The 24,664-nt window shown below is 35.0% G+C and overlaps 1 protein-coding gene across 1 annotated transcript in view; it reads left to right on the top strand.

Annotated features, from left to right (window-relative positions):
* LOC149830922 (protein STRUBBELIG-RECEPTOR FAMILY 3-like) overlaps positions 1-24,401 on the top strand; it is a 29,708-nt gene extending 5,307 nt beyond the window's left edge. The window contains exons 13-17 of the mRNA XM_090011922.1: positions 17,413-17,684; positions 17,851-17,989; positions 18,060-18,199; positions 20,655-20,811; positions 23,965-24,401. Of these exons, the coding sequence (XP_089868048.1) occupies positions 17,413-17,684; positions 17,851-17,989; positions 18,060-18,199; positions 20,655-20,811; positions 23,965-24,099 (843 nt within the window). The 3' untranslated portion in view covers positions 24,100-24,401. The remainder of the gene's footprint in view (positions 1-17,412; positions 17,685-17,850; positions 17,990-18,059; positions 18,200-20,654; positions 20,812-23,964) is intronic.
* Positions 24,402-24,664: the final 263 nt, after the last annotated feature.

Genomic DNA, 24,664 nt, shown 5'->3' with positions numbered 1-24,664 from the left:
ATCCCTATTTATATACAAGAGGCTGTCTCAATAGAGTTGTTGGACTGTTCCTACGGCTCTATTGACTAGTCAAAAAAGAACCCAACACCTCTATTTGATATTTGACCAAATAGTCCTTATAAAAACAAAAAAGGACAAAAAGAAAAGAATAAAGTAAAAGTATTAATGGGCCCTTCCTATTATAATACTTGTAAAATGACAAAAATACTCCTAGAGCGTATTACCTATTACATCGTTATAAATAGAATATATATATATATATACACACAACTTAACACTCCTCAAACTTAGGGTGTGATATATTGAAAGTTTGAAAATACAAAAAAAAAGAATCAATAGGAAGGATTCAAGTCTTCAAGTGTCTTTAATGAAAATCTCCATCTTTATGACGCATTAGAGAATTTTGCAAATAAAATTCTTTAAAAGTTTTAATTGGTGATTATCCCCAAACGCCTTCATCGGCTATCTTCATCTTCATGGTATGATGCATTGAAGATATTCCTTTATCAATCCATCGCATATTTAAGAACCTGTAGAGAGAACAAAACAAAGGTTCCAAGTATGCAAAAGAAGATATTCTAACTAAGTAATTATAAGGTTTTAAACAAGAATAACACACAAATGAAATTTTTAAATAAAGTAGCAATTATTTTAAGATTTTTAGAAGCATTAGCAATAATTCAAGCGAGATAAGAGGAGCATACCTCAAAGATAAATTTTTATGAAATCAACATTAGACAATCATAAGCCCAAAATCAACTTATTTTTCAAAAAAACATAAATATTAATTACAAGAGAATTTAATTACTAAAGAACATATAAATTATCAAGAAGAGATAAACAATCATTAATAATATCCCAAAGTTCTAGAAAATCACTTCAAATAAAAAAAATCATCAACAACATGCATATAAAGTATAACAATTAAAAAAGTAGAACCCTCAAGAAAAGAGGAGTTAATTAAATATATGTATACAATGATGTGATCAATATAATCAATACAAAACATATGTATTTGAAATTAAAGCATATTTAATGCACATAATAATAAATGAGAGAAATCTCACAAATCACAACCCATTAGTATTCACTCGCACAACTTAGAATAGGTTTAAGCACAAAAGACCAAATAACAATCTTTATATATATATATGAAATGCACATAAGATGCACAAAATTTTATCAATAAACATTTTTTCATACAAGAAAAAAACAGGTAGAAAAACGGTTTAGAAATTTCAAGGAGAGATTCTTTAAAAATCCAACAAAATGAATGATATTTACAAATCTCAACAATAGTTCGACCACCACAAGCAATCATCTGACTAGACCTTGAAACCTCAAAATTTAAGTGTATCAGCTACTAGAACAAGCGCACAATCATAATGTCACTTATGAGCTAAATTGACACATAAAAAGTGTGAATAACCAATGGGTGCAGATAACTCACCACATTGAAAAACATCTCTTGTCTACATAAAATAACACTCAAAATTTAAGTATATCAACTACTAGAACAAAATCATAGTCACAATGCCACTTATGGGCTAAACAAATACATAGAAAGTGTGAATAACCAATGAGTGCATATAACTCACTACATTGAAAAGCAACATCTCTTGTCTACATAAAATGATACTTAAATAAGAAGCATATCAGGAGAAAACACACGAGGTAAAAAAGTTTATAATGAAAAAAAAAACAATGAAAGAAAAAACCAATGTCACAAAGAAGAATAAGGATATCAATTTTAACAATCTTTCGAAAAACCATGGATTCAAAAATAGATAGCCACCACAGATAAACATAATTATAAGCATCCAACATAATAATAATGGGCAAATAAACAAATGAGTGATACAACACACTCATAGAACAAGAGATCAAACAACCATCAGTTAGAGTTGAACTATAAGCCAAAAAATCTAAACTGATAAAAAACGAGGTGTGCATAACCCACACCAACAAACATTTCTGGTTCAACAAAAGCAACATGGATCCAAAGGCCAATCAACTATCAATCAAATTCAAGACTAGTGTCAACACGATACTCATAAACTTTGATAATTGTAGACTAATAAGATGACTTGAGATGCACACATAACTCACCTCAGCAGCTAACTCGGAATACCAACAACAATGAGTTCAGAGGCCAATCAATCATCAATTAGATGCAAGACAAGTGACAACACATCACTCATAAGTCATAACCCTTAGAAATCTAGATTGATCAGATGACATGAGGTGCACACATAACTCACCTCAACGGCTAACCCAGAACCAACAACAAGGCCAAAAAGAAAACATGTATCATATAAAATTTTGTGTTGGACAAGACAAATGCTATCAAAATGTCAGTACAAGCATATGAAAATCAATTTTTAAATATGGGGGTTCATATATAAGAATTGATTTAAAAAAAAAAATTAAATCAAAACCAATAAAGGTAAATGAAAAACTTAAAATGAATAAGCCTTTAAACACGAACAAAGTCCACCAAATAGATACAAAAGTGGACAAGCATCAACAAGGAACTTACTATGGGATTCACTCACAAACCCACAAAGGGAATACACACAAGAAGGCACAATAAAAAATAGTATTTCATTTAATATCACAAGTGTGCAAAAGAAACTTAACACTTAAAACTCATGTGAGGTATCATGATGCAAATGCAATCATACAACAAGACAAAATATCCATCAACGAGAGTCTTCAATTATAAACAAGCATGTCCATCAATAGAAAAATGGAAAAGTACTAAAGTGAACCACGAAGAAAACACTTATAATACCCACAAAGGGCATACACAAGATTGTCATAATTCTCAAATTAATATTTTATTAATACGATGTATGCAAAAAGCATAATACTTAAATCGCATGCAAAAAACATATAATATAATATTCATTAAAAGCCATGGGACTAAGAAATAACACAATCACTAGGGCAAAAAAAAAAGGGTCAACAAGAGAAACAATAACATAACTATTTTTAATCATTTTAAAATGCATTTATAAAACTAAATAATTCCCATAAGAGGATATCATGCTCAATACCTTATGCACTAATAGACAATCTCATTCATCAATATGTATGTAAGACAATCACAAGTGCACGAGGATTATATATCAGTATAAAAAACCATTTATTCAAATTTCAAAAACAACAAGGTGTCCATGATCACTAAGATCCTAACCACATATAATTTTTATTTCTTCACAAAATATTGTGTTTTACATAAGAATTCTTCAAAAAGAAAGAAAAAATCAAACACAAGTTAAGCAAAAAACTCATAAAGGCATGCTTGTGAATGACACACAAAACCATTTTAAAATAAATATTTCAAATAATTTTAAAGTATTTGACATATTTTCAAAAACAAAACAATTTTCAATATAACAATAAATACGAACATGATTTGACATTTATAACCATAAAGTGTTTGAATAAAACATCTAAATGCCAACAACACATGCTCAAGAATACTAGATCCTATGTCACATGGGTGCGGGTGCGACACGGGTGCGGCGCAATTTTAAAAATTTTGGACACAGGGACTCGGCTATATATATATATATATATATTTAAAAAATATATATATATATAATAATAATATATCCTGTGTGCATATATGTGGATATTGTCTTCTAAAGTTTGGCACCAGCATGAGTGTTTTTATAAACTTTGGGTCTTGGAATTTTTTTTCTGGGGATTATGTTTGAGACTCATGCTATATATATATAATATATAATATATAATATATAAAAAAAATCATTTTCTTTTGTTTTTTACCCTAAAAATGGATAATTTTTGAACTCAGTCAACATTGACTGAGTCCAAAAAAAGATGGACTCGGTCTAGACTCGTTGACCGAGTCTGACTCGACGTTGACCGAGTCCGACTCGACGTTGACCGAGTCCGACTCGACGTTGACCGAGTCCGACTCGACGTTGACCGAGTCCGGGCCATGTCTGAAGCCGCACTCGTGTCCGCATCTGTGTCGGGGCATGTCGACTAGGGTGCGGCGCCTCCCTAGCCGAGTCTGTGTGACATAGACTAGATCATATATGTGCATACTAAATAAATTAAGTTAAAAAATCTAAGATTCAACCTAGATCTCAGAAAATCATACACATAACATTTCATAAGATCAAACAAATTTTGTAAACCTTATAAAACGTTTAATAAAAATAAACCTAACAATAATTTTAAAAAGTTTTTAAAGATTTTAGTTTTTTTTTAACAAAAATGACAAATAACTTTTCAAAAGATAAGAAAAATGAGTGTTTTTTCTTGCATAATACGGTTAAGATTTTCCTTGAATCCAAGCTATACAATGGTCATAAACCTTCTCAAAGCATGTATTTGAACTAAAGAATCCCAAGACCCAAAAAAAAGCAAAATACCAAGATAGATTTTTTGGCTCTGATACCATGTAATGAAATATGTAGAAATACAAGCAAAGGCCTCTAAGGGCTTACATGATCATAAGCACAAAGTGCACATGCACAAGTCCAACTAAGGGACAATACAAAAGCACTAAAGCACTACACAAGCACTAAGTGCATACAAGATATTAAGGAATTAAAAAGAAAACAAGAATATAAAAATATATATTTTATTGAGCATGAATGCTTAAGAGAATAATTAGAGAACGAAGGAGGACAAAACTCCTATTTATACACAAGAGGCAGTCTCAAGAGAGTTGTTGAACTGTTCCAACAACTTTATTGATTAGTCAACTCTATGTTAACTAGTCAAAAAAGAATCCAACAACTCTATTTGGTATTTGACTAAATAGTCCTTGTAAAAATAGAAAAGGACAAAAATAAAAGAATAAAGTAAAAGTATTAATGTGCCCCTAATAGATACTTCCTATTACAATATTTGTGAAATGACAAAAATACCCTTAGAGCATATATATATATATACACACACACACACACAACTTAACAACAAGGAAGGCAGAATCATCGTACATATCTTCCGTTAGAAAAAGATTATACAAGAACATATAGTCAATTTCATCTTTCTTATCAAGTTTTTCAAAACCATTTTCATCTTCTAAGAAGGTCACATCTTTTGAAACATAACGTTTATTATTTTTGTAATCAAAGCATCTAGAAGTTAGTCTAAGACCATAAAATTAGGTTAGCCACTTGGAACATAGGGTCTTTAACTGGTAAGTTGGTAGAGTTATTAGATGTTTTGTGTAGGAGAAAGATTAATATTTTATGTCTACAAGAGACCAAATGGGTAGGTGAGAAAACAAAAGTGATAGAACCTTGGGGATATAAGATTTGGTATACATGAATAAATAGGAATAGGAATGGAGTAGGGATTGTTATGAGTCGTGAGTTTATAGATGATGTAGTGGAGGTCCGTAGGAAGGGTGATAGGATTTTACTTATTAAATTAGTATTAGGTACGGATATTATTAATATTATTAGTGTTTATGCACCTCGAGTAGGTTTAGATGATTCCATTAAGCGTCAATTTTAGGAAGATTTAGATGGAGTAGTACAAGGGATATCTTATGGAGAAAGGCTTTTCATCGGCGGTGACCTTAATGGGCATGTAGGTATTAGTAGGGATGGATTTGAGAGTATCCATGGAGGCTATGGCATAGGAGAAAGAAACGAAAATGGAGAAAAAATTTTAGATTTTGGTTTGTCCTATGATATGATATTAGCAAACACTTGGTTTAGGAAGAGGGAGTCTCACCTAGTAACATTTAAAAGTGGGGTTAATACGAGTCAGATAAATTTTTTCCTACTTAGAAAGAGAGATAGGGGTTGTTGCATCGATTGTAAGGTTATATCGGAAGAAAGTGTAGCTACACAACATAAAGTCTTAATTTTAGATCTTAGAATTAGACAATGCCGCAAAAGGGATAGACATAGGATAGATCCTAGAATTAAGTAGTGGGCACTGAAAGGAGCTAAACAAGAAATGTTTGTAGAGTGGGTAGTTAAGGAAGTTGATTTGTGTCTCGAGGAGGATTCAGAATCAATGTGGAATAAGATAGCGGGTGGCATGAGAAAGGTGGCTAAGGAGGTATTGGGTGAGTCTAAAGGCGGTGCACCGCTAGGTAAGGATATATCGTGGTGAAACGAGGATGTCAAATTAGCTATTAAGGTTAAAAGCGAGTGTTATAGAAATCTAAGTAAGAGTCGTGATAATGAGAATTTGGAGAAGTATATGATAGCAAAGAAGGAAGCTAAAAAAGTAGTTCGGAACGCGAGGGATAAGGTATATAAGGAGGTTTATGATAAGTTGGATACCAAAGAGGGCGAGAAGGATATTTATAGGCTTGCAAAGATGAGAGATAGGAAATCGAGAGATTTGGGTATGGTTAGATGTATCAAAGATGAAACGCAAAGGGTTTTAGTCAAAGATGAGGAAATTAAGGAGAGATGAAAAAATTATTTTGATAAGCTATTTAATGAAAGTCATGCTCAGGAGACTTTTCCATTCCTTTTTATGAGATGAATCGTGACTTCATGCGCAAGATTCAAAAGAAAAAAATTGCAGAGGCTTTGAAGGAAATGAAATCAAGAAGGGCAGTTGGCCCAGATGGTATTCTTATTGAGGCTTGGAAATGCTTGGAAAAGAAAGGTTTAGAATGGTTGACAAATCTTTTTAACAAGATTTGGCGGACAAATAAGATGCCTAATGAGTGGATGAAGAGTACTTTGATGCCTCTATATAAGAATAAGGGTGATATACAAGATTGCACAAACTATCGTGGTATAAAACTCATGAGTCATACTATGAAACTTTGGGAGAGGGTGATTGAGTCTAGGTTGAGGAAGGTTGTCATGATATCAGAGAATCAATTTGGTTTTATGCCGGGAAGATCAACTATGGAAGCTATACATCTTCTTAGACAACTTATTGAGAGAAATAAAGAGAGGAACAAAGATTTGCATATGGTTTTTATTGATTTGGAGAAGGCATACGATAGAGTACCTAGGGACGTTCTCTAGTAGACAATGATGAAGAAAGGTGTTTCTCTCAAGTACATTAGTATAATTAAAGATATGTATGAAGGAGTAGTAACCAATGTACGCACTTGTGGAGGGGTGACAACCAATTTTCCTATAACGGTTGGGTTACATCAAGGATCTGCTTTAAGCCCTTTCCTATTTGCTATAATGATGGATGAGCTTACGAGACCAATTCAAGAAAATGTGTCGTGGTGTATGTTGTTTGCTGATGATATTATTTTGATTGATGCGTATAGAGTGTAATGAAATAAGCGGAAGAAACCAAGAATGCTAAAGCATTCACTATGTCCCACACGAACAAGTGCAACAAGCACGAGAGAGGAAATCCACTAAGGGATATACAAAGGGCCTTATAAAAAGGCTACACACATGAAAAATAATATCACTATTATTGAAGAGGAGCTCTCAAGAGCAATACAACATACATGGGGGGTTCCCCCTATTTATAAGAAAAGGAGACCAAAGGGGCTCCCAATAGAGTCGTTGGGAGCCCCCAACGGTCACATATGTGACCGTTGGGGGCTCCAACGACTCCATTGTGGGGCCCCTTTTCGGTATCCAAAAAATACAAATTTAAAAATAAAAATAAAAATAAAAAATAGTGAAATAAGAGAAACAAAATAAGTACCCCTATGGTGTACTTTGTGAAATGACCATAATACCCCTATCGGGTATTATGGTATTATTACATATGTTTTAACACCCCCCCTCAAACTTTACGGGGGAATGACCGAAAGTTTGCCAAGGAGGAACAAGAAGCGAGGAGCAGACAGGGATTTGGTGAAGAAATCTGCAAGTTGATATTCTGAAGTGACATATGGCAGTGTTACTGTCCCACGAAGATATTCATCAAGTACATAATGACAGTCCATTTCAATATGTTTCATCCTCTCATGGAAAGTGTGGTTGCTGGCAATGTAGATGGCACTTTTGTTGTCGCAACAAAGCTTCGAAGCCCCGGTAATTTCGACTCCCATATCTTGAAGAAGACTTCGAAGCCACACCAGCTCCATTGTAGTAGTTGCCATAGCCCTGTATTCTGCTTCAGTAGAAGACAATGAGACTTTCTGCTGTTTCTTGCACCTCCAAGCAATTAGCGAATCTCCTAGGAATACACAAAAGCCAGTAGTTGAGATTCGATCATTTGGGTTTCCTCCCCAGTCAGCATCAGTATAAGCTAGTAAATCTAAGGAAGAGATTGAGGATAGGAATAGCCCTTTAGTCAAAGTATTTTTAATATATCGAATGATCCGGAGCACAGCACTCATATGCACAGATGTAGGAGCATGCTGAAATTGGATTGCAGAGTGCACAGCATGAGCAATATCGGGCCTGGTGATAGTCAGATAGGTGAGGGAGCCTATGAGTTGCTTGTAGGGCGTAGGATCATCCAGCAGAACTCCATCCTCCAGTCGTAGTTTAGCATTGATAACCTCGGGAGTCTCCACCTTTTTATCATCTGAAATCCCAGATTTGGAACATATGTCTGCAGCAAGCTTCATCTGTGACAATATATACCCTCGAGGAGAGTATGCAACTTCTATACCAAGAAAGTACCTGAGAAAACCCAGATCAGACATATCAAAATTATGTTTTAACATATTTTTAACTTTAAGAATACCACTTTCATCATTGCCAGTGATGATCATATCATCAACATAAAGCAGAAGGATGATGATACTATTACCTGCATGTTTAACAAAAAGAGCAGTGTCAGTATAACATGAGCGAAATCCCAATTGTAACATGATAGCACTAAATCTATCATACCAAGCCTTAGGGGCTTGTTTAAGACCATATAAAGCTTTTAATAATCGAAGGGTTTGACCTTGGTTAACACTGATTCCCAGCGGAGGGTCCATATACACTTCTTCATTCAACTGACCATTAAGAAAGGCATTTTTAACATCTAATTGGAATATAGGCCATTTCTTAGATGATGCTACCGCAATTAAAGTTCTAACGCTTGTCATGCGAGCCACGAGAGCAAAAGTCTCCTCATAATCGATGCCATATTCTTGTGAGTATCCCTTAGCAACTAATCTAGCTTTATAACGCTCTAGGGAACCATCACTTTTTGTTTTGACTTTGTAGACCCATCAACATCCTATAGCTTTCTTATTTGGAGGAAGAAACTATTTCCCAAGTTTTAGCTTTATTTAAAGCATCTAGTTCAACTTTCATTGCTTCAACCCAATAAGGTATACTTTTTGCTTGATTATAATGGGAGGGTTCATAGTAAGAATGCAAGGCTATTAGACAAGCTCTATATTTAGGTGAAAGAGTTTCATATGAGACAAACCTATTAGGTGGAATTGATTCTCTAGAAGAACGCCTAAGGGAGGTTTCTTCTAGGGGTTCATTAAGCCGCAAGAATTTTTCTAAAGCACTAATAGGTTGGGCTTCCTCACGCCGAGTGTATACTTGGAGATTGTCACCATTAGTTGGTGATACATCATTATCATGAGAATCATGAGTATTTTCTAAAACTTCCGGATGACTCAAAGAGTCATCATTTGAATCTTCTAAAAGATCATTGATAAACATATAATCAATTTCATTTGATTTTTCCAATATGTCAAATCCATTTTCATCTTCTAAAAAGGTTACATCTTTGGAGACAAATAACTTATTGTTTTTATGATCAAAGCATGTATAGCCTTTTTGATTTTCACCATATCCTAAAAATACACATTCTATTGCTTTAGGTGACAATTTATCTCTTTTATGTAAAAGAACAAAGCATTTACACCCAAAAATCCGAAGACGATTGTAGTCGGGTGTCATATTAAAAAGTTTTTCATAAGGAGAGATATTATTCAATTTTGAAGATGGCATCCTATTGATTAAATAGGTGGAGGTTAACACGGCTTCGGCCCAAAAATTTTTAGGAATATTTTTAGAAATGAGTAAGGATCTAGTGGTTTCCAAAATATGCCTATGTTTTCTTTCTGCTAGACCGTTTTGTTGAGGAGTTCTTGGGCAAGATTTTTGATGACAAATGCCATGTTGTTTTAGATATGATTGAAAATCATTTGATAAGTACTCTCCACCCGAATCGGATCTAAGAATGGATATTTGACTTTGAAATTGATTTTGAATTTTTGCATGGAATTCTTTAAAGAAGTTAAAAACTTCCGATTTAAAGTTAAGAAAATAAATCCATACATATCTAATATAATCATCAATAAAAGTAACATAATATGAATAACCACCTTTAGATAGAACCGGAGATGGCCCCCAAACATCGGAATGCACCAATTCAAAAGGTCTTGTTGTCACAAAGGATCTAATAGGAAAAGGAGTAGACTTCATTTTGCCAAAAATGCAATCTTTGCAATTGATATCTTTTTCTTTACAAAACTTGTGTCCAAAAGGAAAAAGATACATTTTAGAGTAACTTGGATGTCCAAGCCTTTTATGCCAAGTTTCAATATTTTTGTCTTGGACATAAGTACAAAATGAGGTATTTGGAAGCATTAAATTATCCATAAAATAAAGGTCTCCCTTCCTATGGCCTTGCCCAATCCGCTTCCCGGACCGGAGATCCTGCACAAAGCACCCTTGGGATGAGAAAGATATTTCACATCCATGGTCGGCTATTTGAGAAACGGAAAAGAGGTTAAGATTTAATTTTGGAACTATTCTAACTTTTGGAACAAGGAAGTTTTGAACATTTTAAAATCAAGAGTTCCAACACCATTTATTTTGAGAAAAGTTCCATCGGCCGTAGAGACACAAGACATTTTTGAATTGGTGTGCACATTGGTTAATGCATTTTCATGAGGGGTCATGTGAAAAGAAGCTCCGGAATTTAAAATCCAAGAGTACGTACCGGGAGGTGATGATGAGGCAATGGCGGCACCGGAGGTGGAAGAAGTGACCTTTAAAATTTGTTGAAGAGCCAAGGAGATTTGTCCAAGAGTATCTTTGAGATCCTCGTTCTTGCCGTCATCTTCTTTGGTGGTGGATTCTTCAACGGAAGCCACCTTTGGCTTGAATGCCCCATTTAGCTTTGGGCAAACGGGTTTAATATGTCCCGGCTCATAACAATGGTGACATATAATCATTTTTCTTCCACCACTCCCTTGCTTACCAAAATGAGGTGGTTTGTATGTTTTAACATGATTGCCGGGTTTAGATACGGCAAGAACTTCCTCTATGCTTTTACCCATGCTATGCCTAGTCTCTTCTTGAGTAATCTCGGCAATAGCCTCTTCTAAGGGAGGAAACGTGGATCTATGAAGAAGTGAGGATCTCACTTGTTCAAATTCGGGACAAAGCCCAAATAAAAATTGAAACAATCTATCTTGTTCCATTTGTTTTTGTCTTAGAACTACATCCTCCATAGATACCCATTTAGGCTCTAAAAGAGCCAATTCATCCCACAAAGGATTTAGAGCATTATAGTAATCTTGTATGCTCATGTCACCTTGTTTTGTGGTTCTTACTTTTTCTTGCAAGAAATAAGCTCTTGCAAGATCCTTTTGGGTAAACATACCCTTCATAAAAAACCAAGCTTCATTTGCCCGGCGGAATTTTGCAATATTTGCACATACCTTAAGTTCGACATTATTCATAAACCATGCTAGGATTTTTGCATGGTTGCTCTCCCAATCTTCCATTTGATGATTATAATCTTCAATGGCCTTGAGACGAGCATCGCCTTCAAGTGCTTTCTCTTGATCTCCTTCCATCTTTGTGAGCTTAAGTTGGGGTTCCGGAACGGTTCCCATTACATAACCCCAAAGCTTCTTGCCTTTGAGATTATTCTCTATTGCGGATGCCCACATCATGTAATTTTTTCCATTGAGTTTGAATGATAGATCGATCTTGACTTCCATTGCTACACAATGAAGATGTGAGAAAGAAAGGAAGTAGAGAGAGACAAGATTTTACCTTTAGTAGATCTTATGGCTTTGATACCATGTAATGAAATAAGCGAAAGAAACCAAGAATGCTAAAGCATTCACTATGTCCCACACGGACAAGTGCAACAAGCACGAGAGAGGAAATCCACTAAGGGATATACAAAGGGCCTTATAAAAAGGCTACACACATGAAAAATAATATCACTATTATTGAAGAGGAGCTCTCAAGAGCAATACAACATACATGGGGGGTTCCCCCTATTTATAAGAAAAGGAGACCAAAGGGGCTCCCAATAGAGTCGTTGGGAGCCCCCAACGGTCACATATGTGACCGTTGGGGGGCCCAACGACTCCATTGTGGGGCCCCTTTTCGGTATCCAAAAAATACAAATTTAAAAATAAAAAGAAAAATAAAAAATAGTGAAATAAGAGAAACAAAATAAGTACCCCTATGGTGTACTTTGTGAAATGACCATAATACCCCTATCGGGTATTATGGTATTATTACATATGTTTTAACATAGAGCTGGGGTTAATGCTAAGTTAGAATTATGGAGACAAACATTGGAAGCAAGAGGTTTTAAGTTGAGTAAGAGTAAGACAATACATGGAATGTCGATTTAGTAAGCAACGAAGTAGTGAAGCTTGGTGAGCGAGAAATATCGGTGGATGATTGTTTCAAATATTTGGGATCTATCATTCAAAAGTATGGAGAAATTGATGGAGATATAAATCATAGGATAAAGGTTGGGTGGATGAAATTGAAGAGTGCAACTGGAGTGTTGTGCGATCGTAGAATGCCATTGTGGTTGAAGGGAAAGTTTTATAGGAGGACTATTAGGCTCGCTTTATTATGTGGTACGGAATGTTGGGCTGCCAAGAGACATCAAATTCAAAAAATAACTGTAGCTGAGATGCGTATGCTGAGATGGATGTATGGAAATACAATAAAAGATAAGATTCAGAACGAGGAGATACGTGAGAAGGTAAGCGTTGCACCCATTGAAAATAAGATGAGAGAGAATCGTTTACGGTGGTTTTGACATATTCGGCGAAGGCCTAATGATGCTCCAGTTAGAAGGATGGAGAAATGGGAAAATATATTAGTTAAAAGAGGTTGGGGTAGGCCTAGGAAGACATGGATGGAGGTGATAAGAAAGGATATGAATGCTTTGAACCTCACCGAGGACATGGCATTGGATATAAATGATTGGAGGAGAAGGATTCATGTGGAAGACCCAGAATGATTTTCTTTTTTGGTTCATATCGCCGACCCCAATTGTTTTGGGATGAAGGCGTAGTTGTTGTTGTTGTTGTAATCAAAGCATCTATATCCTTTTTTTATTTTTACCATATCCAAGGAAAATACATTCAATCACTTTTGTAGACAACTTATTTCTTTTATGCAAGAGAACAAAGCACTTGCAACAAAAAATACGAAGGAGATTGAAATCGGGTGTAAATTTAAAAGGTTTTTCATAAGGAGAGATATTTTTCAAATTTGATGATGACATACGATTTATTAAATATGTGGAAATTAAAACGACTTTGGCCCAAAAAAATTTAGGAATGCCTGTGTTTTCTTTCCGCTAGCTTGTTTTGTTGTGAAGTTTTAGGACATGATCTTTGACAAATTACATTTTGCTTTAAGTAATCTTGAAAATCATTGGATAGGTATTCTCCACCCGAATCAGATCTAAGAATGAATATGCTACTTTGAAATTGGTTTTGAACTTTCATACAAAATTCTTTAGAGAAAGAAAAAACTTTCGATTTAAGATTAAGGAAATAAATCCACACATATCTAGTAAAGTCATCAATGAATGTTACGTAATATGAATAACCACCTTTAGATATAGCCGAAACATCCGAGTGCACCAATTCAAAAGGTTTTATTGAGATAAAAGTTCTAGTTGGAAATGGAATAGACTTCATTTTTTCAAAAATGCAATATTTGCAATTTATATCTTTTTCTTTACAAAAAATATTTTCAAAAGGAAAAAGATACATTTTAGAGTAACTTGGATGTCCAAGTCTTTTATGCCAAGTTTCAATATTTTTATCTAGGATATAAGTACAAAAAGAGTTTTTAGGAAAATTCAAATGATCCATATAGTAGAGGTCTCTCTTGCTATGGCCTTGCCCAATCCGCTTCCTGGACTAAAGATCCTGGACTAAAGATCCTGCACAAAGCAACCCTTAGATGAGAAATATATTTTGCGTCTATGGTTGGCAATATGGGAGACTGAAAAAAGATTTAGGTCTAATTTTGGAAGCACTCTTACTTTTGGAACAAAAAAGTTTTGAAAATTTTTAGAATCTAGTGTTCCTATACTTTTTATTTTTAAAAAAGATTCATCGGCCATAGAGACAAGATATTTTTAAATTAATGCATACATCGGTTAAAGCATTTTCATGAGGGGTCATATGGAAAGATCTGTCACATGGGTGTGAGTGCGGGTGCAGGGGTGCGGCACTTTAAAAATACTTGGGTGCAGGGGTGCAGAAAAAATATAAAAAATTATATATATATATATATATATATATATATATATATATATATATATATATATATATATATATATATAAAGTCCAAAAGTTGGACATAAATGACCCTGGGTGCGTTGACTGCACCTAGGGTCAGGTTGACCGCATCGGGTGCGGGTGCGGCACCTAGTTGAAGAGTCCCTCTGACATAGGAAAAGATGCTCCAGAATCTAGAATCCAAGAATACATATCGGGTGGTGATGTAAAGGCAATGGTGGCACCCGATGTAGAAGAGGTAGCCTTGAGTATTTATTTGAGAGCCATGGTTATTTGTTCAAGTGTTTCTTTGAGATTTTCGCTCTTGCCTTCATGTTCCTTTTTGGTGATGGATTCTTCAATGGAAGCCACCTTAGGCTTGAAAGTTCTACTTAATTTTAGGCAAGCGAGTTTAATATGACCCGGCTTATAGCAATGATGACACACAATCATCTTTCTACCTCCATTATGATTTTTCTGTTTTTCAAAATGTGGTGGTTTGTATGTTTTAACATTGTTGCTGGGTTTAGACAGGGCAAGGACTTTATCTACGCTTTTACTCATGTCAAACCGTATTTCTTCTTGAGTAATTTCGGCAATAGCATCTTCTAAAGGAAGAAGAGTAGATCTATGAAGGAGTGAGGATTTTACTTGTTCAAATTCGGGTCTAAGCCTAAATAAAAATTGAAACAATCTTTCTTGTTCTATTTGCTTTTGTCTAAATTCAGCATCCTCCATATCCACCCATTTGGGCTTCAAAAGAGCTAACTCATCTCATAAAGGATTTAGAGCACTATAATAGTCTTGAATGCTCAAATCTCTTTGCTTAGTGGTTCTTACTTTTTTTACAAGAAGTAAGCTCTTGCAAGGTCTTTTTGAATATACACACTCTTCATAAAGAACCTAACCTCATTAGCTCGGCAAAATTTAGCTATATTTGCACATATCTTGAGTTCAATATTATTCATAAACCACTTAAGGATTTTTGCATGATTGCTCTCACAATCTTCCACCTTTCTTTGATGTTCTTCAATTGCTTTGAGGCGAGCATCTCCCTCAAGAGCCTTGTCTTGATCTCCTTCAATCTTGGTGAGCTTTAGTTGGGGTTTCGGAATAGAACCTATTACATAATCCCAAAGTTTCTTACCTTTGAGATTATTCTACATTGTGGATGCCCACATCATGTAGTTCTTGCCATTGAGCTTGAAGGATAGGTCGATTTTGGATTTCATTGCACCAACAAAGTATGAGAGGTAGAATGAAGAGGAATGTTGTGCTTTCAACTTTCAATAATCGTATGGCTTTGATACCATGTAATGAAGTATGCGAAAATACAAAGAATGCTTAAAGCATTCACAATGTCCCACAATTGATAAATACGAGAGAGAAAATAAGGGAAAAGTCCACTATGGGACAATACCACAAGCCTTTAAAAGGCAACACATAAAATAATAAGAGATTTATTAGAGAGGAGCTTTAAGGCTTAAAGAATACATGGGGAGCACACTCCTATTTATACAAAAAGAAACTGGAAAAAGTGGGAGCCATTGGGGGCTCCCACATGTTGTTGGGAGCCCCCAATGGTCATATTTATGACCGTTGGGGGTCCCAACAACTACATGGTGGGACCCCCAATGGGGTACAAAAAAGAATTTAAAAAAAATAAAAATAAAAATAAGAAATCTAAAAAATATCCTAAGTATTAAAAGTAGTTGTTTCTAGAAACAACTATGTAAAATAACAAAAATACCTCTATCAGGTATTTTACATATATTTTAACACTTATGGTCTTATCAGCTGTTTAATTAATCACTAATGATTCATATCACATGGACACTTTCCATTTACAAGCCTGTGAACTATGTGACATGGACACTTCACTTAGCATGTGTATCCTGTGTCCATATGGCACGACACTCGAACACTTCATAGATACAATATGACACTTCATGGACAGTCTCAACATTGTGTCATTAACTTTATCTATTTTTTTTATGATCTTATTTACTTGTTTCATATTCACTTGAGTTCTTTTTCTTTTGAAAATTGTCATTAATTAGATTACATTTCAATTTCAACTTAGTTTCATTATTTGATGTTCCTAATTATAGTGATTTAGAATTGTTATTTTACACACATCTATATGTGTGTACAGTTGTCCCCGTGTCCTAATTTTAAAAATGTTTGAATCGTACCCCGCTCCCACATCCGTATTCATGTGATGTAGCCTGTAAAAATGAGTTTTGATGGCTTAGCATAATGGGGATTTTCTCATCAATGTAGCATTTTCTCTTTTCCAATCTTATTGCTATGTAAAATCTCCGGATATCGTTTTTTACTGTCTTCTGTCAGGTTGTGGTTTCATTCAAAATTACAAGCATGAAGATACAGTTTGTCTCAGAAGTTAGTAAGACGTACATTGAGAGCACATTTGCAAGCACCCTCTTGAGAATCATTCTCTCAGGTTTTTGAGAGAATGAATGTTGCAAAGGTTGCAAACTTGAGGAATTGGAGCCTGTGAATCCATCGCTCACTTGAGAAAATAGAGAGTGATCTCCCTGAGAAAGGGAATCACAAATCTGACCCTGTGACTCCCTTTCTCAAGGAGAATGATGCTCAACCACCTATGCTTATGGTATAATATATTATAGATATATTATATACTATAATAGATAATATATAATATATGTATAATATATCTCTTGCCATCTTTGCAAGCAAAAGAGGGTGAATTGTACATGCTTGTGATTCGATTCACAGCCCACCTTTGCAAACATGAGAAAGTTGTGCTCTGAGAAAAAGAATCATTCAATCCACAGGCTGAAGAACACAACATTCTCAAGTGATTGCAATAGTGTCTTAAGTTTGATTTCTTGTTCTAAAATATGGCTCATGAAAGAGTGATTGTTATGTTAGCGATTGCAGTTTTCAACCTAGTTCTTTCATCATTTTGTGCTATTCTTTGCAAGCCAACTTTCATTACATGTTATTTTTTTGTTCTCTAGCTGTTAGCTGTTAAGAAGTTGGACACTTCAAATCCCTTGTTGAATATGGATGAAGAATTTCTAAAGCTGGTTTCAAGTGTCTCTAAATTGCGTCATGCAAATATCACAAAGCTTATTGGATACTCTGTTGAGCATGGCCAACGAATTCTAGTTTATGAGTACTGTAGTAATGGTACCCTATTTGATGCCATCCATTCAACCGACAGTGGCAATAAAATACTGTCATGGAATTCCCGTATAAAGTTGGCTCTCAGTGCTGCACAAGCTCTAGAGTAAGTACCAAAACACCTCTCTCTCTCTCTCTCATACACACACACATGGCTGCAAATTATGTCTATCAGGTTATGTTTCTAGCTCTACAGTTGAGAGTTTGTTTCTTTCGTAATAAGTCACATTTTGTTCATAGTTATGAGTGGCCTTACTGTTTTTGTGATCAAGGTATCTTCATGAAGTTTGTCAGCCACCGGTGGTGCATCGGAATTTCAAATCTACTAATGTTCTTCTTGATGATGATTTTTCTGCATGCCTTTCTGACTGTGGGTTGGGTTCCCTATTTTCTTCTTCTTGTGCAAGCCAGGTAACAAACTTTATAATATATGATGTCTGATGATGATTTCTGGCAGGAAGCTCAGGTTCATTTTTTACAGGTTTCATCCCACATGGTAGGATCATTTAGTTATGGAGCACCAGAATACACCATGTCTGGTGTCTATAATGTTCATAGCGATGTTTACGGTTTTGGAGTGGTTATGTTGGAACTCCTTACTGGTCGGAAGCCCTTGGACAGGTTAGTGTTACTGTACCCTATATATAATGGGTTAATCTTTGATGCTATTGAAGGCAAAGAACTACAGAGTATAAATCACCTCCTTTTCATATGTTTTCTACTTTTTCTGTAGTTTGGACCAAAGTTACCGAAAGCTTCATAAATAGGTGTGAAGCATGCTATCCAGAAACTCACTTTGGAAGTGTGAAACTCCTCGCTTTTGAAACTTGATAGGAATCTCGATTCTCCTATGCTTCCCACACGTTTCTTCCATGTTTCCCTACAAGATTCTTATGCGCTTCTCTCATGCTTCTTTTCATGTTTTTTATGTGCTTCCTTTCATATTTCTCACTGACTTCTCATATACTTTCTTTCAATTGGCAACCATTATTTTTAGATTTTGAGAATAATTTAATTCTTACACTACAAAATCACAAAATTTAAGAATAGTCATTTTTATTTTAGTTTTTATTTCTTTCTCCTTTGATTAATATTTTTTCTCACTCGACCCCATACCATTTCTTTTTTTATTCCTATTTTGCTTTTAAATTGATTCCTCACTTCCTGCTTCTTATAAATTTTAAAATATCTCGCTTCTTGCTTTCACTTTCTCGTTTTGTTTCTCGCTTCCACTTTCTAGTCTAGTAACATCGGTTTAGACTTTATGGATGTGCTCTGCAAGGTCTCTCTCTCTCTCTCTCTATATATATATATATATATATATATATATATACTAGTTGTATTTAACATTAGATGGATTCGGCCTTAATAAAATACCCTTAAAATGGCATGTTTGAAAATGTATAGTTGTTTTTTGAGGTAAAAAAAGTAACTTTGATGGATTCATAAAGTTACTTTTTTAGAAAAGGTGTTTGACTTTTCATTTCCCTCCAAGTTCAAAAGATCTATAATGCCCAAAAATGTAAGTGTGCATTTTCAAAAATTCCATTCATTTAAGATTATTTTAGTCATTTTAATATTTTTGAATGTAGCTAATGTTAAACACAACTAGTTTAATGATATATATAAATAAAACAAATCAAGGTTTGATCATTAGCAAACAAACTATGTTGAATACATCTATGTGGTCAGATTGAGTCGAGAAAGCTTGAACCTATGATTTAGCACCAAATATTAACCATATATATATATAGGTGGTAGCTGCTTACCATGAGCGAATACGGATTTTCGGGTTTTTTTTGCAAATCTGACCCTTCAGATCTGTTAAGGATGGTCGATTTGCTAGGAAACAACACTTGGATCATGTTTTTAGATAAAACACATGATTCTTTAAGCATTGAATATTTATGAAATTTTTTTACCGTCGATTTTTAAATCTTATAAAAACCTATATACTTGTCAAAATTATGCAATTCAAAAGTCGATTCCTATAAAATCAAGCATGCAGAACCATAGTCAAAGATATCGGGGATATTTTCAAAATATCATGATATTATCATTGTAAATTCAGCAAACAATAATATAAGGTAAAATATCATGATATTATCGTTGTAAATTCAGCAAACAATAATATAAGGTAAAATATTATGATATTCTGAAAATATCACCAATTTGATAATATTGCGATATTATCAATTATTTTTACTGTTTTTATTTGTTTTTTATATTTTACAGATGTTTTTATTCTTTTTTATATTTTTACCTATTTATTTTATTATTTATGTATTTTTTGTCTAAACATGATATTTTCTTACTTATTTTGTTAAGCCCCGAGATTTATCACCAAACCTAATGTCGCAAGAAATAGCCTCGCGAGATATAACCGATACCGATATTTGTGACTATGTATAGAACACATCTGTATGGTCTTATTTAAGAAAAAACATAAAAAAAACCCTTCTAAAGTCCGAAAGGCTTGCAGTAGGCTAGAAAAGTGGTAGGCAATATATATATATATATATATATATATATATATATATATATATATATATGTGTGTGTGTGTGTGTGTGTGTGTGTGTGTGTGTGTGTGTGTGTTCTAGTCAGATCTCATTTTTCCATTTTTTTTTTGAGACAACAGTTCTCATTTTTGTTAAGTACCAATTTAGGTCATAGCAAAAATCGTGGTTGTAGGTGTTTTTTGTTGAATCTGAACATGTAGATATGTTCACAAATGTTTATTTACCAAGGAACATGTTTTGGTTCGAATCAATTTACCAAAAAAATTAGAAACTTCTATCATCAAATTTTAGCACAATATGAACCATTGATTTTTCACTGCTCTGAAAATACACACGTGCATGAAAAATACCTAATTGAATTGAATGCATGTTAACTACTAAGTAAACTATGACAAACACATCTATTGGTTTAGATCAAGCAAAAATCTCCTGCAGTCACGTTTTTTTTATGGGATCTAACTTGGGGCCTGACTAGAACATTTCCCATGTGTGTGTGTGTGTGTGCGTGCGCCATGTAGCAATTCTCACTGATTTTTAGCTTTTTTATGATAACTAGGACACTTCCTCGAACTGAGCAAGCTTTGGTAAGATGGGCGATTCCTCAGCTTCATGACATTGATGCACTGTCAAGAATGGTTGATCCTGCTCTGGAAGGAGTTTATTCAGTCAAGTCACTGTCACGGTTTGCAGACATTATCTCATTATGCCTTCAGGTGAGCACCAGTTTCGGCAACAAGCTATTCCCAGTTTCCAAGCTATTTTCCTTCTTTTCCATAACGATTCAGAATAGGTAAAAAACTTAGGTCCTGCTTTGATGACATTTTTGAACAAAAAAGGTAACTTTAATAATTTTATTTTTGAAAGCATTATTTAAAAGCTATTCTTTCAAAATCAAGAGTCACATACTTGAAACGGACAACAAATTTATTCTGCAATGACTTGAGTAAAAAACTATAGTTTTTTTTATCATCATTTTTCACTCACCATCATGATCTTCAAACAGTTCTTTTTATCATCTTAATTATTCGTTGTGTTGTGTAATATTTCATTTTTAATTTGTCATTGATTACATTACAAGATTGATTTCCAACTTAGGTTTACTATATTGTGATCATAACCATTTAGGATTGTTTTACACAACTCTCGCGCTATACCAAGTGTGCCCATGTCATATTTTGCACTTGAGTTCGTGCCCATGTGACAGAGGATGGGAAATGGAGGGCGCGATGTGATTGGAAGAGACAGTCTGATAAAATGGCTTATAAAAATGTTTTATGAAAAAAGGTCTCTTTTCAAACATCAATGTCTGCCTCACAGCATCATTTTCAAAAGAGAAATTTACTTACGGGTAGGGATGGTAAACCAACCGAGCAGCTCATGACTCGGCTCGGTTTGGCTCATTCGTGATCAGTTTTTATAGTTGGCGAGCCAAGCCACGAGCAGCTTGTTTAGCTTAAACGAATCGAGCCCGAACACAAGGTGTTCGGCTTGGCTCGGCTTGATAGTGCTCATATAGATAATATATATTTTGTGTAATATATAAAAGGAAGAATGCATATATATATATATATATATATATATATATAAGAAGGATGAATGAAAAATATATACATAAAATCTAGACTATTAAGTGTAATTTATAAAAAGTTATATATATATATATATATATATATAAAGCAACGGGTACATGCTAAATGAAATATGATAAATAAACCTAAATGAGTTTTTCAGGTTTTTTCATTTTATTTTTAAATTCTGACCCCACATATGTGATCTATGTACTTGAATTTATAGGGATCAGCTCTTGAAGTGTTCGATTCCGACAAATGGGTGTGTTTTTATAACGTTCAAAAAATCAACCGTTAAAATCTTTGTAAATTTTTGAGACTCCAAATAGCATTTTTTTCATCAAAAACACATGATCCAGATGTTGATTCCTGGTAAATCAACCATGCCCAACACATTTATAGGGTTGGAACTGCGAAAAATACACCAGAAGAGCAGAAAAATCCATTTAGCACGTTTCATTTAGCATGTACCCATTTCTCTAAAAATGTATGTACTATGTATAAATAACATGGAATGTTTTTACACGAGCCAACTCGTGTTCGGCTCGTCTCATTCAGGGATGAGTTGAGCTCAAGCTCAGCTCAGCTATACACGAACATGAGTTTAATCCACTAGTAAATGAGTCAAGCCCAAACATGCCCCGTTTGATTTGTTCGGCTTGTTTACCAGCCCTACTTACAAGTAGGGGTATCAACAGGTCGGGTTTGGTTTTGACCCAGGTGAAACCAGACTTGGACCCGATTTTCGGGTATGGTTTTGGGTCCAGACTCGGGTCTAATCAGGTCCACTATAAAAGAAACCATATTCAGACCTGATAAGAACTACATGAACCAGACCCGGACTCAGGTCTAATCGGGTCCACTATAAAAGAAACCATATTCGGACCCTATAAGAACTACATGAACCAGACCTGGACCATACCCGGTAAAATAATATTTTTTATCATCTTTACATTGAAAATTTTCTGGTCTTAATCAGAACGCGGGTCGGGCCTGGGCCTAGTATAAAATTTCACAAACTATACCCGGATCCATGTATTAATTGAACTTTCGAGTCCAGACCCAAGTCTTAATCGAGTCTTCTTATTTATCACCATACCCGAACCCTATAGGGTTTGGTCCGGGTCTAGTCTCGGTAAACTTGACCCGTTGGCACCCCTACTTACATGTGCTTAACTTATGAAAAATTTACTTTTAACAACCTGCTGTTTAAAGCTTTTTAAATAGTTGGCAATCTCTTCAACAAATTACTCATGACTGCCTAACAGGGATGGCAATGGACAGGGACGAGGGTGAGGGCGGGGGACAAGGTCTCCACCCCTGCCCCGTCTCAAAATTTTGCCCTTCATCCCTGCACAGGTTTTGATTTTAACCTCCAACCCTGGTTCATTCACTGTTTCATGTCCTCCATCCCCGGTCCAAATGGAGCGAGGTGCGCTGGGCCCTGTTTTCTTGTTAGAGGAAGGAGAGATTCGAGAAAGGGTTTTATGTTAGGGTTGTATATATATAAGGGTATAATAGTAATTTTCTTAACGGACATTAGGGTGGGGGCAAGAGTTAGTTCATCCCTGCACGGGTTTTGATTTTAATCTCAAACCCCGGTTCATTCCCCGGTTCATGTCCTCCATCCCCTGTCCAAACGGGGCGAGCCAGGGCGGGGCCTCGTTTCCTCCCGTTCCACTGCCATCTCTACTGCCTAAGTTACTTTTTCTCTGACTTCACTATTGTTAACTCTTTGTACGAACACATTTTCTTAAATGATGAATGTCATTTTTTGCAGCCATAGTACAGTTAAGACCAAATAAGTAACTTAAGCAAGAAAAAGTGACAAAGACGGTTGTTTGTGTAATTTCATGAAAAGATAAGCATCTATCTTAAAAGTTATAAAACATAGGCAGTTAAACTTGATTTCACCATAAGTTAGTTGCGTATAGGTAAATTACCCTTTTCAAAACAATACTTTTGTATAATTGACAGACAAACGCCTAACAACCATAGCATTCTTTTCAAAATTAGGAAAATGCATTTTTTGGCATCATCCAAGGTCTGTATCTCTGATAATATTTATTGGGATTCTCTGAGTGGATCTGAAAATCACTGAAGAGACTGCATCTTTTTCTCTGACATGGACACATTTGTTCTGACGAGGACAAGTAAATAATGATTTATGTGTTCAATCCTAGAAGAATGCCATTGCTAACTTCTTGGGTTAAGCTTATTGTTTATATTACAGATCTCCTTCAAGCTGCTACTGCAGCGCATGTCCACAATTTTGATCAGATGAATTTGGTTTTGCAGCCAGAGCCAGAGTTCAGGCCACCAATGTCTGAGATTGTTCGGTCCCTTTTACGCATGGTGCAGAGTGTGCCTGCCCCTAGAAGGGGTTCATATAGTGACTCTGCAACTGGTCTTCCTGGCTCAACGCAGATATGATTGAAGAAGCTTCAGCGTGTTGTACCCTATTAATTATTCCGGACACCATTGAACACAGAGCAGCTGACAAAGTTCATTCGTTGCAGCCAACCACCAACTGTACAGCCCCTGTGTGGAACAGTGCGTGCATTGGTCCACCAACATAGGGTGATTAATGCGTATTTTTTAGAACCGATTGATTTCGTGATTTGGAAATTTCTAATTATCATTGTTATATTGTAATATTTTTTTACACTGGTTTGTGCATTTTGGCTATTGATAAATGGTTTTATAGTTAATCTCTGTTGGTTTATCTTTACCAACTATACTGGTTTTTGCAGCTGATGTTTATCCATGGAGAGACTATTGACATCTAGGACTTGTTGATTCTCAGTTTTCTCTTTTGAGAGGTGCACACCTTTCTCTTGTTCCTCTTAAATCTTTTTGTATTCTTTTTTTCTTATCTGAATAAGTTTTTAGTACTTGCTAATGGTGGTTATTTTGCCACATTCAGTCATTTGGTGAAGTATGAGATAAAAAAATCCAGTGCACCTCTTGGTTTCGAACTGATCACGTCCCTTCAACT

The sequence above is a fragment of the Nuphar pumila genome, chromosome 7 (genome assembly GCF_984573655.1).
Source record: "Nuphar pumila chromosome 7, dmNupPumi1.hap1.1, whole genome shotgun sequence".
Taxonomy (NCBI): Eukaryota; Viridiplantae; Streptophyta; class Magnoliopsida; order Nymphaeales; family Nymphaeaceae; genus Nuphar; species Nuphar pumila.
The sequence above is the reverse complement of the archived record's forward strand: the minus strand, read 5'-3'. Positions and strand labels throughout refer to the sequence as shown.